The sequence below is a fragment of the Salmo salar genome, chromosome 03, assembly GCF_965601325.2.
Source record: "Salmo salar chromosome 03, fSalSal1, whole genome shotgun sequence".
NCBI classification, from domain to species: Eukaryota; Metazoa; Chordata; class Actinopteri; order Salmoniformes; family Salmonidae; genus Salmo; species Salmo salar.
The window spans coordinates 58,220,748-58,236,335 of NC_138293.1; the positions used below are offsets into that span (position 1 = coordinate 58,220,748).

General features: G+C 39.6%; 3 protein-coding genes across 3 annotated transcripts; all 3 read left to right on the top strand.

Moving 5' to 3' along the window:
- The first annotated feature begins 772 nt into the window (after positions 1-772).
- On the top strand, positions 773-1,763 carry LOC123741677 (interferon alpha-7). The gene is made up of 5 exons (XM_082973074.1): positions 773-898; positions 995-1,081; positions 1,213-1,362; positions 1,459-1,551; positions 1,656-1,763. The coding sequence occupies exons 1-5, from the start codon at positions 773-775 to the stop codon at positions 1,761-1,763; spliced, it is 564 nt and encodes a 187-aa protein (XP_082829200.1).
- A 1,846-nt stretch (positions 1,764-3,609) lies between these two features.
- LOC106600969 (interferon a3) lies at positions 3,610-5,568 on the top strand. Its single transcript, XM_082973075.1, has 5 exons — positions 3,610-3,854; positions 4,126-4,200; positions 4,327-4,476; positions 4,788-4,865; positions 5,195-5,568. Exons 1-5 carry the CDS (start codon positions 3,720-3,722, stop codon positions 5,282-5,284), a joined length of 528 nt encoding a protein of 175 aa, XP_082829201.1. The 5' UTR covers positions 3,610-3,719; the 3' UTR covers positions 5,285-5,568.
- Positions 5,569-10,904: 5,336 nt separating this feature from the next.
- On the top strand, positions 10,905-12,649 carry LOC106600967 (interferon a3). The gene is made up of 5 exons (XM_082973076.1): positions 10,905-11,039; positions 11,244-11,321; positions 11,449-11,598; positions 12,247-12,339; positions 12,554-12,649. The coding sequence occupies exons 1-5, from the start codon at positions 10,905-10,907 to the stop codon at positions 12,647-12,649; spliced, it is 552 nt and encodes a 183-aa protein (XP_082829202.1).
- Positions 12,650-15,588: the final 2,939 nt, after the last annotated feature.

Sequence of the window (15,588 nt, forward strand, 5' to 3'; positions counted from 1 at the left end):
TATAGGAATATCCCTGCTAGTCTCTCGAAAGGAATAAATAGTGAAATGTTAATGTTAGCCTCATTATTCAGATACGGACGTTAGAGAGAGAGAGAGAGAGAGACAAACAAATAAAGAAAGAAACAAGCAAATAGCAGTTTTGTGATTAAAAAACAAACATTGTAGTAGGCCTACCCTTAGTCCATAAAAGTGCCATTAGTTTAATATTGGTGTTGATAAAGACATAAAGAGGTCTACTGCATTCATTGTAAAGTTAAGGGGGTCGATATTCTCTGTCTCTCTTTCTCTCTCTCTTTCTCCCTCTCTCCTTCTCCCTCTCTCCTTCTCCCTGTCTTTCTTTGAAAAGTTTGCGTTTTCAAAAGGCCATCTATGAGTTATATTTTTTCAACCTACTTAGGACAACGTGCCTCCCATGAAGGAACACTCGAAACATGCTGAGATGGAAGTGGAGCACACGAAAAGAGAAATCCGGACTTGCGGTTCACTGGGCAAAACTTTCCCAAATTCATTCATTTTAACTCCTAATTTAGCGTGACACCCTTTCACTTTTTGTACATCCTTTCAATCCTCACTATTTAAATTAATCCGCAGATATGGGATCAGAACACAAACCACATTCTCACTGGAGGAAATTTGCAATATACTGGCAACAGGTGAGTCAACAATATGCTATCATTTGATAATTGCTTCAGGATACAAATAATGAATTATTTTCAGGATTATATTCGACTAACAATGATCATCTGCTGCAGATCATCTAACTACAATAAGAATGGCACTTCAGACTATCACTTGGATGAGCGCCTTCCTCTGCGTCGCGCACGTTTGCTCCATGCCCATGCCTTGCCAGCTACAAAGACAGCTGGTGCGAATAACCCACAACCTACTGAGAGACATGGTACATTTTTTTATTTTATTTTGTCTTGAGAAGTATTATCCACCTATGTATAACTGAATAGCTCAACGTGAATGTTGTGTTTTCTCTTTCTTTCAGGGGGGTAATTTTCCTCTGGAGTGTCTGCAGGAGAACGTCTTCATGGCATTCCCAGCCACCGCATTTGCATCCTCCGGCGCGCCACAGGTAAGGGCAAGCGAGCATATCCAAATGTTCTTTACAGCATGAATGAGTATTTGCAACCGTTAGGAATAGAAAGTAGATAACTTTAAACTGCCATTGATGTTATTTGAAAGTATTGTTGTTGTCCGTTTCAGTTGGGCAGCAGTGGTGCTAAGGCTATTTATGAGACATTGAAGAACATCGACATATTGTTTGAAGCTGACGACCTGCCTACTCAGTGGGACCAACAGAAGTTGAAGAATTTTCAGAATATTGTATACCGCCAGATTGAAGAAAGCAAATGTGTGAGTTAATATGTCAACTCACATCGCTTAACTGTTTAATTGTGGTATTGTGACATTTTTATTATTATTCAGCGCTTGCCTTTTTCTTTCTGGCAGATGATGGGCAGTGTGGATACAAGTGATTATCTCATCAGGACAGAAGGACTGAATACGTACTTTGGGAACATTGCAGCAGTCCTAAAAGAAAAGGTAGACTATAGGTTAAACACATACAGACACATTGTTTTGATAATATCTCTACATTGGACAATATTACCATACATTTCCCTAACAGTTTATTTGTATTTTCACAGAATTTCAGTTACTGCGCCTGGGAAGTGGTTCGAAAAGAGCTCCTGTACACCCTACAGTTCATTCTGGAACACAACTCTGATAGCCTTCTGTGGGCCAACAGAACATGAACTTGAACTTGCAGAACATTTTTGGAATTGTGTTTTACAATTGTACATGATTTTAAAAGCCTACTATTCTACAATCACGTAATGTGCAACGTCAAACAGAAATATTATACATGTATTTATTTATTTATTTATTTATTTATTAAGGTTATTTATTTATGTATATGCCTATTTATGAATGTATTGATTTATCTATTGGAAAATATGTTGCTCTTCATCAAATGTTAAGTTAATAAACATTTGTATACTTTGAAATCTTATTAATCTGAGTGCTCATTCTGTAGCCCAGTCTGTCGGTGTGTGAACATTCATATTTGTATTAAACATGCTCAGGACATATGGATGTCAGTACTATTAGTCCTATAGCCTACGGGTCCTGCACATGTGCAGAAGCTTCAGGACCTTTAGCTGTTGGGAGGAAAGATCCGTTTTTTACATTGCCTGTTTTTATTTCACATCATTCTTTCAATAATCTCACCAGTCAAAACATAACTAACCAACACTAACACTTTGATGAAATCAATTCACTTTAAGCTGTCACTGTAGGATCAATATTGGTTTGTTCTTTACCTCTAGAACACAACTTGAAACTTCAGGAGGAGGAACCCAAGTGGTGGACCTGGTTTCATGAGGAAATAATGAAAATAATGAAAATCTTTGTACCATTGTTCTAGTTTTAGATGCACATTAGGATAACATTATGTCAACTGTAATATTAATTAACTGTATTATTTTGGTTTTATTTCGGAGGGTCAAGCAATGGCGACAAGGTTGTCAAGCCAAAACGTGAAACTGTGGGGAGACTTTCTCTCTAACCTCAAAGAGAAACATGCTTTTCTTATGCTATGAGAAAGCTTTTTAGAATGTAGACCTTTCCACATTACTCTGTAATCTTTATTTAAATGTTCAGACTGATCTCTCTTGTCTCCTTCAGTCTTTGTACTGGATATTTTTGGGGATTTCAAGGTCTTGATACTGTAATTGCGAAAAACATGTATCAAATGCATGTGTCAACAATGAATGTGTATGGTTGGCTATATTTTTCACTTTGAATGTTCTAGAGTGAAAAGTTATATCAATGTAATGGACGGACAGACAGACAGACAGACAGACAGACAGACAGACAGACAGACAGACAGACAGACAGACAGACAGACAGACAGACAGACAGACAGACAGACAGACAGACAGACAGACAGACAGACAGACAGAAAGTCGAGGCTAAGTGAAAGTGATGAAGGGATCTGAGACCAGCAGTGAAGCCTAGCCGTATTGGCGGCTCCATAACATGTATGGACAAATATAATTTTTCATTTTTCCTTTGTAAAGAAAAGGACAACGTTCCAACAAATCATGTTGTCACTGCTCGTCAAAATTGCATCACCAGTTGGTGGAAGTTGGTTACGTCATTGTTGAAATGAAAAGATGAGAGACGCAGACGTCTCCCTTTCACTTTTAATTTGAAGCGCAACACGAAGGACTTGCAAGAACCCCACGAAACAATATTTCGGACTAACTTGGGAACGTAACCCACTAAATTGACCTATTATATGGGTAAATGTCATAGTTTGGGGTTTTATTTCGACTTCGACGATTTTGTTACCAGACTTTTTTTGAATTTGTTTTTTGCGGTTCACGCGAAGTTAACGTCAGTTAAAAGCCTAGCTCGCGTATAGCTTATTCTCGCGAATAGCCTATATCTAAATAAAATAACCTATATTGTTGTGGTTAAACTATCATTCAAAGCTGGCATTTGTTCGTCCAGAAGTCGGACAAAACATGGAATTCCTTTGCCTGCATGTGCTGGAGTCTGAAAAGTTAAAGCCCCCGCCTCCGGTAGGTTAATCGGGGATATTCTCCATACAGTTTTCGCTTTCCCATCTCCAAATAAAACTACTTAAGAGCCAAAATGTTCAAACTCAACTGGGAAAATAAGAGCAACGCAAACTACTATTTACAATGTATACAATGCAGAGTTGGACGTGTTTTTTTCAATTTATTTGCAGTATGCAGAGCGTGTGTCATTGCTGTGACTGGATCCAACACCACTACGGTCACTTGAGCTCAGAATACCTTTCCCTGCTGGACCAGATGGTGAGTTATCAGCACACTGTAAGAGGAGACTGAATGCATGTATTAAGGACAGCAAAACAACCAACCTATCAAAATAGTATTGTGTTTCATGTTCAGCCTTTGTGTTAGAAGACTGTAATCTATATTTGAGTAGCCATAGTAAAAGGGTGCTAGGCTATAATGACAGAGCGACCACGAGAGGCTATATACATTAGGCCTATACTGTCCTTGCAGTATAAGCTATACTTTTAGACGCGTGACTTAATAAAATACTATATTGGTTGTATTCCAGGGAGGAGACATCACAGAGCAGGATGCCCCTGTCTTTTTCCCAACATCACTTTACAGACACATTGATGACGCCGGGGTAAAAACTAGAATTTTGACTTTTCATGTTCTGATATTAGTATAGCGGTCTTGAGCCAATGTTATATTGATGCCATAATTGAAGCCTATACTGTTTCTAATCTTCTTTTTACATGTTCATGTGTAGTTTGAGGACCAAGTCAGATTCCGGAACGAGACCGTCTATCAAATCACAAAACTGTTTGATGGGAATATGAAGGCTGTCACCTGGGACAAGAAAAACTTGGACGATTTCCTCAACATTCTAGAACGACAATTGGAGAACCTTAAATCCTGTGTAAGTAACGGGTCTATTTATAGTATAATCCCTGTTTAGGTCAGGGCTCTCCAACCCTGTTCATGGAGAGCTTCCCTCGTGTAGGTTAACGCTCCAACCCCAGTTGTAACTAACCTGATTCAGTTTATCAACCAGCTAATTAATCGGCTGTGATAGATTAGGATTGTAGTGAAAACCTAAAGGACCGTATCTCTCCAGGAACATGGTTGGAAAGCCCTGCTTTAGGTGTAGACTACTAACTGTACAAGTAAGAAAATCTATGTGGGCTTTTATGTTCAGTGGGAGGAAAATGTTTTAATTTTGTCCAACAGGTATCACCTGCCAAGAAACCTGAGAGGAGACTGAAACGCTACTCCAAGGAGTTGAATAGGAAGGTTCTGAGAAAAATGGTGAGTTCGGTTTCGGATGGCAACGTGTTCAATACATCTAATCAAATGAATATAAACTAGGCTAAGCAGGAGCAGGTTTGAAACACTGTTTTGGGTTCTAGGGCCATATGTATTAAGCATCTCAGAGAAGTGCAGATCTAGTATCAGGTCTCCTCTGTCCTTATTTATAGTGATCTGAAATGCAAACTGATCCTAAATCAGCACTCCTACTCTGAGAAGCTTCATACATTATTACATACGGCCCAGCCCTTTGTTGTTCTAGACAATATGATCATTATATGACCAGAAAGTCAACACCACTAATATGTACATTTTCCTTTGTTTTTCAGAACTACAATGCACAGGCGTGGGAGCTCATCAGGAAAGAGACGAGACGTCATCTGCAAAGATTGGATATTTTTAAGGCAAAGATTCACTGATCATCCGGACTTATCTCAGAAGCTACGCCCTTAACAGTTTATAAAGAATGCACACAATCACGTGGGACCCTGTTAGTCTATTTATTATATTTAAATGTATAATTAATATTTTTTTATTATTATAAATTTATATTTATATTTTGTTTGTCCCTTTTGTACCTATGTTGAACTGAACTGTATTTCCTGTCTGCTTGAATAACCTGTGAAAAAATTACATATTGAAAATGTGTGTAGTTGAATTTTACTGTGTCTCTTTCTGCTTTTTCAGTGTGTCACACTTATTCTCAGTGGTGGAAAAAGTACCCGACTATCATACTTGAGTAAAAGTAAAGATACCTTTATAGAAAATGACTCAAGTAAAAGTAAAATTCACCCAGTAAATTCTCCTTGATTAAAAGTATTTGGTATAAAATATACTTAAGTATCAAAAGTAAATGTTATTGCTAAAATATACTTAATTGTCAAAAGTAAAAGTATAAAGCATTTCCAATTCGTTATATTTAGCAATCTAGACGTCACCATTTTCTTGTTTTCCTTAATTTACGGATAGCCAGGGGCACACTCCAACATTCAGATGTAATTAACAAACGAAACATGTGTGTTTAGTGAGTCCGCTAGATCAGAGGCACTAGGGATGACCAGGGATGTACTGTTGATAAGTGCATGAATTGGACAATTTTCCTGTCCTGCTAAGCATTTAAAATGTAACGATTACTTTTGGGTGTCAAGGAAAATGTATGGAGTAAAAATAATAATATTTTCTTAAGGAATGTAATGAATTCAAAGTAAAAGTAGTCAAAAATGCAAATAGTAAATTAAAGTACAGATACCCCCAAAAACTTCTTAATTAGTACTTTGATGTATTTTTACTTAAGTACTTTACACCACTGCTTATTCTACATGTTTGACCTGTTTAATACATAGAAATGCACCTGTTGTAGACAGACAGGGTGTATGAGGATTGCTCTCACAAGGTCGGCTAAGCAGAACACCCAGACTGTGGTTGCCAGGATTTGTCCTCCTCTGCAGCTGGTCTCTGAGAGCAAACGCTTTGCTGAGAAAGGAGACAGTTGGCTATCTTTGTGTAACCCGTAGAGACAATATAAATATGCTGAGGGGGAAATACCTCGTCAGAGCTTCTGACTAACTTCCACATGAAGCGCTGTTTGTCTGTAATCTCTCCGCTGGCGTGAATAGACATAAATTCATTTAAGCTTGACTTTGGGGTCCTTAGTGGTAATTTCCACGACTTGTGAATACAATGTATTTTGTATAAATTGTCCAATGTTCGTTCTTGTCTAAAACCAATGAGAGTGGTTTTATCTAACCATCTGAAGGGATGCAGATTAAACTTTTCAGTTGGCACTATGCATTCGGGCAGGTAGAGTTCTTCTGGTATCCGCCAAAGTCAGATTTGTCCGTCGGACTGCCAGATGGTGAAGCATGATTCATCAGTACAGAAAACGTGTTTCCACTGCTCCAGAGTCCAATTGCAGCGAGCTTGACACCACTCCAGCCGACGCTTGGCATTACAGAATCAATGTAACAAGAATGAACACCATGAGAGAAAAGGAAAAGATAAGCCAATACCACTGCACTATACTCTCGATATAAGTTGCTGTTTTCTTGTTTTTTTATATTCAATGTTGAATATGGGGCGGCAGGTAGCCTAGTGGTTAGAATGTTGGGCCAGTAACGGAAAGGTTGCTAGATCGAATCCCCGAGCTGACAAGGTACAAATCTGTTGTTCTGCCCCTGAACAGGGCAGTTAACCCACTGTTCCTAGGCCGTCATTGTAAATAAGAATTTGATCTTAACTGAATTGTCTGGTTAAATAAAGGTCAAATAATAATTGCCTGCTGAATAAGTGCTTTCTAGTCGAGAGCATGTTTACAGGAACACACAGGCAGGATACACTTCAGTATCATGCAGCAAGATTTTAATAGCCTAAACTATAGTATATGATATTTTACAGTTACAAAATGATAAATTTGAAGTTTTTTTATGGAATTTATGAGACACCCTAATGCCTAAAACTCTGTTTTCTTTTACACAGGTGAGGACGTTTCTGTAGTTGCATTAGAGGTTTTGGGATATATGGCCCAATTATTTAATGGCCTGACTCCTGTCACGTGGAACAAGTAAACGCTGAACCTGTTCAAAAACAGATGCCCTAGTTAAGTTAAGAAATTAGAGGGACGTGTAAGTATGATCCCTCATGGTGTAGCCTAAGCTATATTTGAGGGGCAGACAATAATTGGCACAGGTCTTTAATTTGTGATTTAATCTAAATTGTTTTTGTATAATATTTTTAGAACTTTACGTAGTACGGAACTAATTCACTGACCACTAATTTATATTGTCACCAGGTCGGGTGTGGTGTTGGGGCATCCTCTGGAGATGGAGGGTCGGTGACAACAGGCAACGCGTCATGAAAACACATTTCAACAAGCTGAACACCTCTTGAAACAGAAGGTGGGTCCAATATTAAATATCCTCGAAAAGAGGCTAAATTAAATCAGAGGAAATGTTCTAGATCACCACAAATCGAATGAATTTTGTTGCCACAATTCACATGTGAAACATGGAACTTCCAAACGCCGTTTATGTTGACTGTTGCGTTAGAGTTGCACCTGCTGTGGTTGAGTTGACTGAAAATACAGTGGGGGAAAAAAGTATTTAGTCAGCCACCAATTGTGCAAGTTCTCCCACTTAAAAAGATGAGAGAGGCCTGTAATTTTCATCATAGGTACACTTCAACTATGATAGACAAAATGAGAAGAAAAAAAATCCAGAAAATCACATTGTAGGATTCTTTATGAATTTATTTGCAAATTATGGTGGAAAATAAGTATTTGGTCAATAACAAAAGTTTCTCAATACTTTGTTAAATACCCTTTGTTGGCAATGACACAGGTCAAACGTTTTCTGTAAGTCTTCACAAGGTTTTCACACACTGTTGCTGGTATTTTGGCCCATTCCTCCATGCAGATCTCCTCTAGAGCAGTGATGTTTTGGGGCTGTCGCTGGGCAACACGGACTTTCAACTCCCTCCAAAGATTTTCTATGGGGTTGAGATCTGGAGACTGGCTAGGCCACTCCAGGACCTTGAAATGCTTCTTACGAAGCCACTCCTTCGTTGCCCGGGCGGTGTGTTTGGGATCATTGTCATGCTGAAAGACCCAGCCACGTTTCATCTTCAATGCCCTTGCTGATGGAAGGAGGTTTTCACTCAAAATCTCACGATACATGGCCCCATTCATTCTTTCCTTTGCACGGATCAGTCGTCCTGGTCCCTTTGCAGAAAAACAGCCCCAAAGCATGATGTTTCCACCCCCATGCTTCACAGTAGGTATGGTGTTCTTTGGATGCAACTCAGCATTCTTTGTCCTCCAAACACGACGAGTTGAGTTTTTACCAAAAAGTTATATTTTGGTTTCATCTGACCATATGACATTCTCCCAAACCTCTTCTTGATCATCCAAATGCTATCTAGCAAATTTCAGACGGGCCTGGATATGTACTGGCTTAAGCAGGGGGACACGTCTGGCACTGCAGGATTTGAGTCCCTGGCGGCGTAGTGTGTTACTGATGGTAGGCTTTGTTACTTTGGTCCCAACTCTCTGCAGGTCATTCACTAGGTCCCCCCGTGTGCTTCTGGGATTTTTGCTCACCGTTCTTGTGATCATTTTGACCCCACGGGGTGAGATCTTGCGTGGAGCCCCAGATCGAGGGAGATTATCAGTGGTCTTGTATGTCTTCCATTTCCTAATAATTGCTCCCACAGTTGATTTCTTCAAACCAAGCTGCTTACCTATTGCAGATTCAGTCTTCCCAGCCTGGTGCAGGTCTACAATTTTGTTTCTGGTGTACTTTGACAGCTCTTTGGTCTTGGCCATAGTGGAGTTTGGAGTGTGACTGTTTGAGGTTGTGGACAGGTGTCTTTTATACTGATAACAACTTCAAACAGGTGCCATTAATACAGGTAACGAGTGGAGGACAGAGGAGCCTCTTAAAGAAGAAGTTACAGGTCTGTGAGAGCCAGAAATCTTGCTTGCTTGTAGGTGACCAAATACTTATTTTCCACCATAATTTGCAAATAAATTCATAAAAAATCGTCCAATGTGATTTTCTGGGGAAAAAAATCCTAATTTTGTCTGTCATAGTTGACGTATACCTATGATGAAAATTACAGGCCTCTCTCATCTTTTTAAGTGTGAGAACTTGCACAATTGGTGGCTGACTATATACTTTTCTTCCCCACTGTATGCATGTCTTGTATTCGCTCCAGGAACAGAGCGCATGCGCATGTGAGATCGTGGGGGTTTAGGTTCGCTTCAAACTGGTACAGATTTAAAAATTCCTCGACAGCAGAGTCAAGCAGAGCCAAACCTGACTGCCCTTAACCAACACAAAAATGTCCTGTGGCGTTCTGCATTGGCATCGAACTGCCCCCGCAATATGCAACTTTTCAGGGAAGTTAGAAACCAATACACACAGGCAGTTAGAAACGCCAAGGCTAGCTTTTTAGTTCATTGTTACAAGGTAACATCATATAAAGACTTAACATAAAAACTGCATAATCAGAAACCTACACCTACAATTAACGTCTTAGTCATCATCGTCATATGATTCTATATCTGAATGGGATTTTCATGGTTAAATAAAGTTTAGAAAAATATAGCTATAACCATCATTAGCATCATCATCATTCACATTCGGTCAAATTCACACATCATCGTCAAGTCAAAATTACGGCATATAACTCTTTTTTTAAACAAAAATGAACTAACATTAAAAAGACCCTTTGGAATTTACCGAATCAATTTAATAAGAATGAAGCGCATAAGAGAAAAGGAAAAGTAATTCCCCTGCAGGCTGGCAACACCACCGCAACACCACCGCACTCTACTCTCCATTTTAGAGGCGGCGGCTTTAGTCTTCATTCAACACTACCAGTTACTCTATTAATAAAACGTGTTTTTATTTCAAAGATTTGAAATATTAACACTGTTCAGTAATTCTTCAGACTGCACTACCGGATTAAAAGAGAGTCGACAACAGACTAAACGTGTGTGAGCAAAAACGTATCTCCGTGCTACTCCTACCAAAAAACCTTTCTACACAGAATCCGAAAAATGTTGTGTGCAATGTCCAAAACTACAGCATATTTATATTGAACATGGCCCTCATTTCATAGGAGAGATCCATGTACCATTGTATTATAGAAATAACAAATCAGCCATGGTTTTCTTAGTATTTAATATTCATATGGCCTACATTTTAACACCTGCTGAATATGTTAGCATGAAATGCATTGCTCAATGCAATTCTCTACATATGAAAACTATAACTTGATAGGCAAACATTTCTAATTAGTTTTACAACAGAATAATTAATAATAAACCCCCGGAAAATTGGGGCTTATAAAGGGAAGCGAAAGTCTGAACCATGAAACCCTTCTTCACCACAAAGGGATTTTGATACCGTTACGTAGCGATACTTGTGTCATATAAAATGGGCAACTTCAACAATCTAGGTATCATATCAATCAAGATTAAGATAATCGGTCGTTAATCATTTATAATAGCTGTTCCATTCAAGTTCTTATAAAAGAAACATGGCTGTATTGAAATGGTTGAGCATTTGCCTGACTCTGTTCTGCCAAGGCACAGCAGCATCAAAACCTTGCAGGTGGACGCAGTTTAGGTTGGGGAAGCTAAACGATGTGAGCATAGGCCTGCTCTCAGATATGGTGAGGAATTTAAACTGCACCAGTCCGCTATTTGGTGTGCACAAATTGATGCGCAAAATTCGCAATGATATTAAAATTAATATTTTGCATTGTAGCACAATATATTTTTAAGCAATGCTTTCACTTTCTGTACCACAATGTTTCATTTAAGGTTACTATCACAAAATAGTTTACTTCTTGATATTGATATGAATTCTATTTCAGGGTGGACTCTTTCCACTTATGTGTGCAGAAGAAAACGTCGAACAAATGTTTCCAGAGGATCTTTACAAGAACACAGAGGTAGGATACACTTCAGCATTTTGATTGCCTAAAGTACAGTATAACTTAAGTACAGTGTGGGTAATTGGGAGTTTAAAACCACTTATTTAGACACCCAATGCCTAAAACCCTGTTTTATTTTATCCAGGGTGAGGACGTCTATGTGGTGGCTTTGGAGGCTATGCGATATGTGGAACAATTATACAACAACAGTCTGACGTCTGCCACGTGGAACAAAACAGAACTTAACATGTTCCAAAACGTCATATATCGTCAAGTTCAAAACTTAGAGTTATGTGTAAGTATGATCCCTCTTGTGTAGTCTATAGGTTATACGCTGGGTGTACAAAACATTAGCAAGACCTGCTCTTTCCATGACATAGACTGGCCAGCTGAATCCAGGTGAAAGAAATGATCCCTCACTTGTTAGACCAACTTCTATTGGTGTGGAGGAAGGGGCGGAGACAGGTTAAACAAGGATTATTAAGCCCTGAGACAATTGAGACTTGGATTGTGTATGTGTGCCATTCAGAGGGTGGATGGGCAAGACAAAATATGTATTTCACCGGAGTATGGTAGTAGGTGCCAGGCGCACCAGTTTGAATGTGTCAAGAACTGCAACGCCGCTGGATTTCTCATGCTCAACAGTTTCCCTTCTGTATGAAGAATGGTCCACCACCCAAAGGACATCCAGCCAACATGACACATCTGTGGGAAGTATTGGAGTCAACATGGGCCAGTATCGCTGTGGAACACATGCCCTGACGAATTTAGGCTGTTCTGAGGGTAAAACGGTGTGCTCAACTCAATGTTAGGAAGGTGTTCCTAATGTGGTGTACACTCAGTGTATTTTGGGGGCAGACAATCGTGGGCATTGGTATTTCAATAATTTAAACACTTCAAACACACCAAATATGTTTCTAATATTTTCATAACCGTCTCATAGGTCGTAGGTGGTGTTTGGGAATCCTCTGGAGATGGATGGTCGGTTACTCTGAAAACATACTTCAACAAGCTGAACACCGTCTTGAAAGAGAAGGTGGGTCCAATTTCAAGTGTCCTCAAATAGAGGCTAAATTAATCTGAGCAAAAGTTCTAGATCACCAGAAATGAGACTCATTTCAATGCCACAACTCACATATGAAACTTGGAATTGCCAAGTGCCGTTTTTATGTCGATGGATGCGTTGGAGCAACAACACCTGCAGTGGTTGAGTTGACTGAAATAAAATGTATATCTTGTACGCTCTCCAGGAACACAGCGCATGCGCATGGGAGATTGTGCGAAAGGAGATTCGCGAAAACTTGGTGCAGTTCAAGAAATTCATTGACAGCAGAGTCAAGCTGTGAGGAGAACCAAAGAATCATCATTGGAGACGTGACATATTCCTCAGGCTGGCTAACAGATTGATGGCTCATATATATACTGACTGACTGACTGGCCGGCTGCTTGATTGACAGAATGACAGATTTATTTATTTATTTATTTATTTATATTGGTAGACTGATGTGTACACTATGCATTTATTTATTCGTGTTTTATTTATAATACAATTAAATAAAAAATACATACAACTAATCTCATATTGTTTTCATTCACTTATATAATTAATTCATGCATTCATTTCTTTATAGACCGACTTTCTAAAGGGGAACTCTGACATTGAAACAAAACCAAAGCACACTCAACCACTATTTTGTAAATAGCTGAGAGATGGTGTTGAAACAAATAACCACTGTCACAGAACTATAGATGCAAGGAAGGATGATCCATGAAATCACAATTCTAGTTTTATCTACATTTTGAAGATATACAGTGGTTGATAATATTTGCATTGTTTCAACCAATGGTGTAAAACACGTTGGCACATTGGTTTGTTGTGTTGCAACACAATCTCACACTCAATTCGTGCAAATATGTACGAAAAGTATTTTGCATATTTCAAGCATTTTTGTGCGTTTTTGTGTGGCTTAATTTGTGTGAAAAGATACACATTTTGTGCTACTTAATACGTAGGAAAATACACACATTTTTGTACGATTTTATTCATTAGGAACAAACTTTTTCGGGGTCAAACTTTGGAACAATCTTTTGAAAGTTATTTGAGCAATGCTTGATGAGCAACTGCCTTTTTTATGTCTCATATATACACTGCTCAAAAATATAAAGGGAACACTTAAACAACACAATGTAACTCCAAGTCAATCACACTTCTGTGAAATCAAACTGTCCACTTAGGAAGCAACACTGATTGACAATACATTTCACATGCTGTTGTGCAAATGGAATAGACAACAGGTGGAAATTATAGGCAATTAGCAAGACACCCCCAATAAAGGAGTGGTTCTGCAGGTGGGGACCACAGACCACTTCTCAGTTCCTATGCTTCCTGGCTGATGTTTTGGTCACTTTTGAATGCTGGCGGTGCTTTCACTCTCGTGGTAGCATGAGACGGAGTCTACAACCCACACAAGTGGCTCAGGTAGTGCAGCTCATCCAGGATGGCACATCAATGCGAGCTGTGGCAAGAAGGTTTGCTGTGTCTGTCAGCGTAGTGTCCAGAGCATGGAGGCGCTACCAGGAGACAGGCCAGTACATCAGGAGACGTGGAGGAGGCCGTAGGAGGGCAACAACCCAGCAGCAGGACCGCTACCTCCGCCTTTGTGCAAGGAGGAGCAGGAGAAGCACTGCCAGAGCCCTGCAAAATGACCTCCAGCAGGCCACAAATGTGAATGTGTCTGCTCAAACGGTCAGAAACAGACTCCTTGAGGGTGGTATGAGGGCCCGACGTCCACAGGTGGTGGTTGTGCTTACAGCCCAACACCGTGCAGGACGTTTGGCATTTGCCAGAGAACACCAAGATTGGCAAATTCGCCACTGGCGCCCTGTGCTCTTCACAGATGAAAGCAGGTTCACACTGAGCACGCGACAGACGTGACAGAGTCTGGAGACGCCGTGGAGAACGTTCTGCTGCCTGCAACATCCTCCAGCATGACCGGTTTGGCGGTGGGTCAGTCATGGTGTGGGGTGGCATTTCTTTGGGGGGCCGCACAGCCCTCCATGTGCTCGCCAGAGGTAGCCTGACTGCCATTAGGTACCGAGATGAGATCCTCAGACCCCTTGTGAGACCATATGCTGGTGCGGTTGGCCCTGGGTTCCTCCTAATGCAAGACAATGCTAGACCTCATGTGGCTGGAGTGTGTCAGCAGTCCCTGCAAGAGGAAGGCATTGACTCTATGGACTGGCCCGCCCGTTCCCCAGACCTGAATCCAATTGAGCACATCTGGGACATCATGTCTCGCTCCATCCACCAACGCCACGTTGCACCACAGACTGTCCAGGAGTTGGCGGATGCTTTAGTCCAGGTCTGGGAAGAGATCCCTCAAGAGACCATCTGCCACCTCATCAGGAGCATGCCCAGGCGTTGTAGGGAGGTCATACAGGCACGTGGAGGCCACACACACTACTGAGCCTCATTTTGACTTGTTTTAAGGACATTACATCAAAGTTGGATCAGCTTGTAGTGTGGTTTTCCACTTTAATTTTGAGTGTGACTCCAAATCCAGACCTCCATGGGTTGATAAATTGGATTTCCATTGATTATTTTTGTGTGATTTTTGTTGTCAGCACATTCAACTATGTAAAGAAAAAAGTATTTAATAAGATTATTTCTTTCATTCAGATCTAGGAGGTGTTGTTTAAGTGTTCCCTTTATTTTTTTGAGCAGTATATTTATATAATAAACCAAACGTGATAACAACCAGACATTGTTAATCAACCAGGTTGTCACCAAAATAATTATATTATAATAGAAACCTTAGATTGTTTTTTTTACTTGTATTAATGCCAATACTGTTTTCTATGCTTGTTTTCTCTTAAATCTTCAGAGTACTGTTGTATTTGGAGTCAGAAAGACCCCTTTTTTTCATGTAGGTAACCGTAGGACTATACAATTTTCTTCATAATGCATTTCATAGTTCGTGGAGACTACATTACACAATTTTCTTTATATATGTATTCTTTAACTTCTTAGGGCTATAATTTTCTTTATTTATTCTTTAATAAGGGTTTTTCTTTATTTTTACTATTTTCTACATTGTAGAATAATAGTGAAGACAACAAAACTTTGAAATAACACATATAGAATCATCTAGTAACCAAAAAAGTGTTAAACTATTCCTAGTCAAAGCTTATCCAGCTGGGAAAAGAGAGAAAGTTGTCAAAATGTATGTAGTGCTTGATGAACAGAGCAACAAATCTCTGGCCAAGACAGTTTTTGAATCTCTTC

Excerpts from the sequence above, each read along its gene's own strand:
- LOC106600969 (XM_082973075.1), top strand. The coding sequence starts at position 3,720 with ATGTATACAATGCAGAGTTGGACGTGTTTTTTTCAATTTATTTGCAGT. Across the intron at positions 4,201-4,326 it reads GACACATTGATGACGCCGGG|TTTGAGGACCAAGTCAGATT; the intron begins GTAAAAACTAGA and ends GTTCATGTGTAG. Across the intron at positions 4,866-5,194 it reads GGAAGGTTCTGAGAAAAATG|AACTACAATGCACAGGCGTG; the intron begins GTGAGTTCGGTT and ends TTTGTTTTTCAG.
- LOC106600967 (XM_082973076.1), top strand. The coding sequence starts at position 10,905 with ATGGCTGTATTGAAATGGTTGAGCATTTGCCTGACTCTGTTCTGCCAA. Across the intron at positions 11,599-12,246 it reads TTCAAAACTTAGAGTTATGT|GTCGTAGGTGGTGTTTGGGA; the intron begins GTAAGTATGATC and ends ACCGTCTCATAG. Across the intron at positions 12,340-12,553 it reads ACACCGTCTTGAAAGAGAAG|GAACACAGCGCATGCGCATG; the intron begins GTGGGTCCAATT and ends TACGCTCTCCAG.
- LOC123741677 (XM_082973074.1), top strand. The coding sequence starts at position 773 with ATGGCACTTCAGACTATCACTTGGATGAGCGCCTTCCTCTGCGTCGCG. Across the intron at positions 1,082-1,212 it reads CATCCTCCGGCGCGCCACAG|TTGGGCAGCAGTGGTGCTAA; the intron begins GTAAGGGCAAGC and ends TGTCCGTTTCAG. Across the intron at positions 1,552-1,655 it reads CAGCAGTCCTAAAAGAAAAG|AATTTCAGTTACTGCGCCTG; the intron begins GTAGACTATAGG and ends GTATTTTCACAG.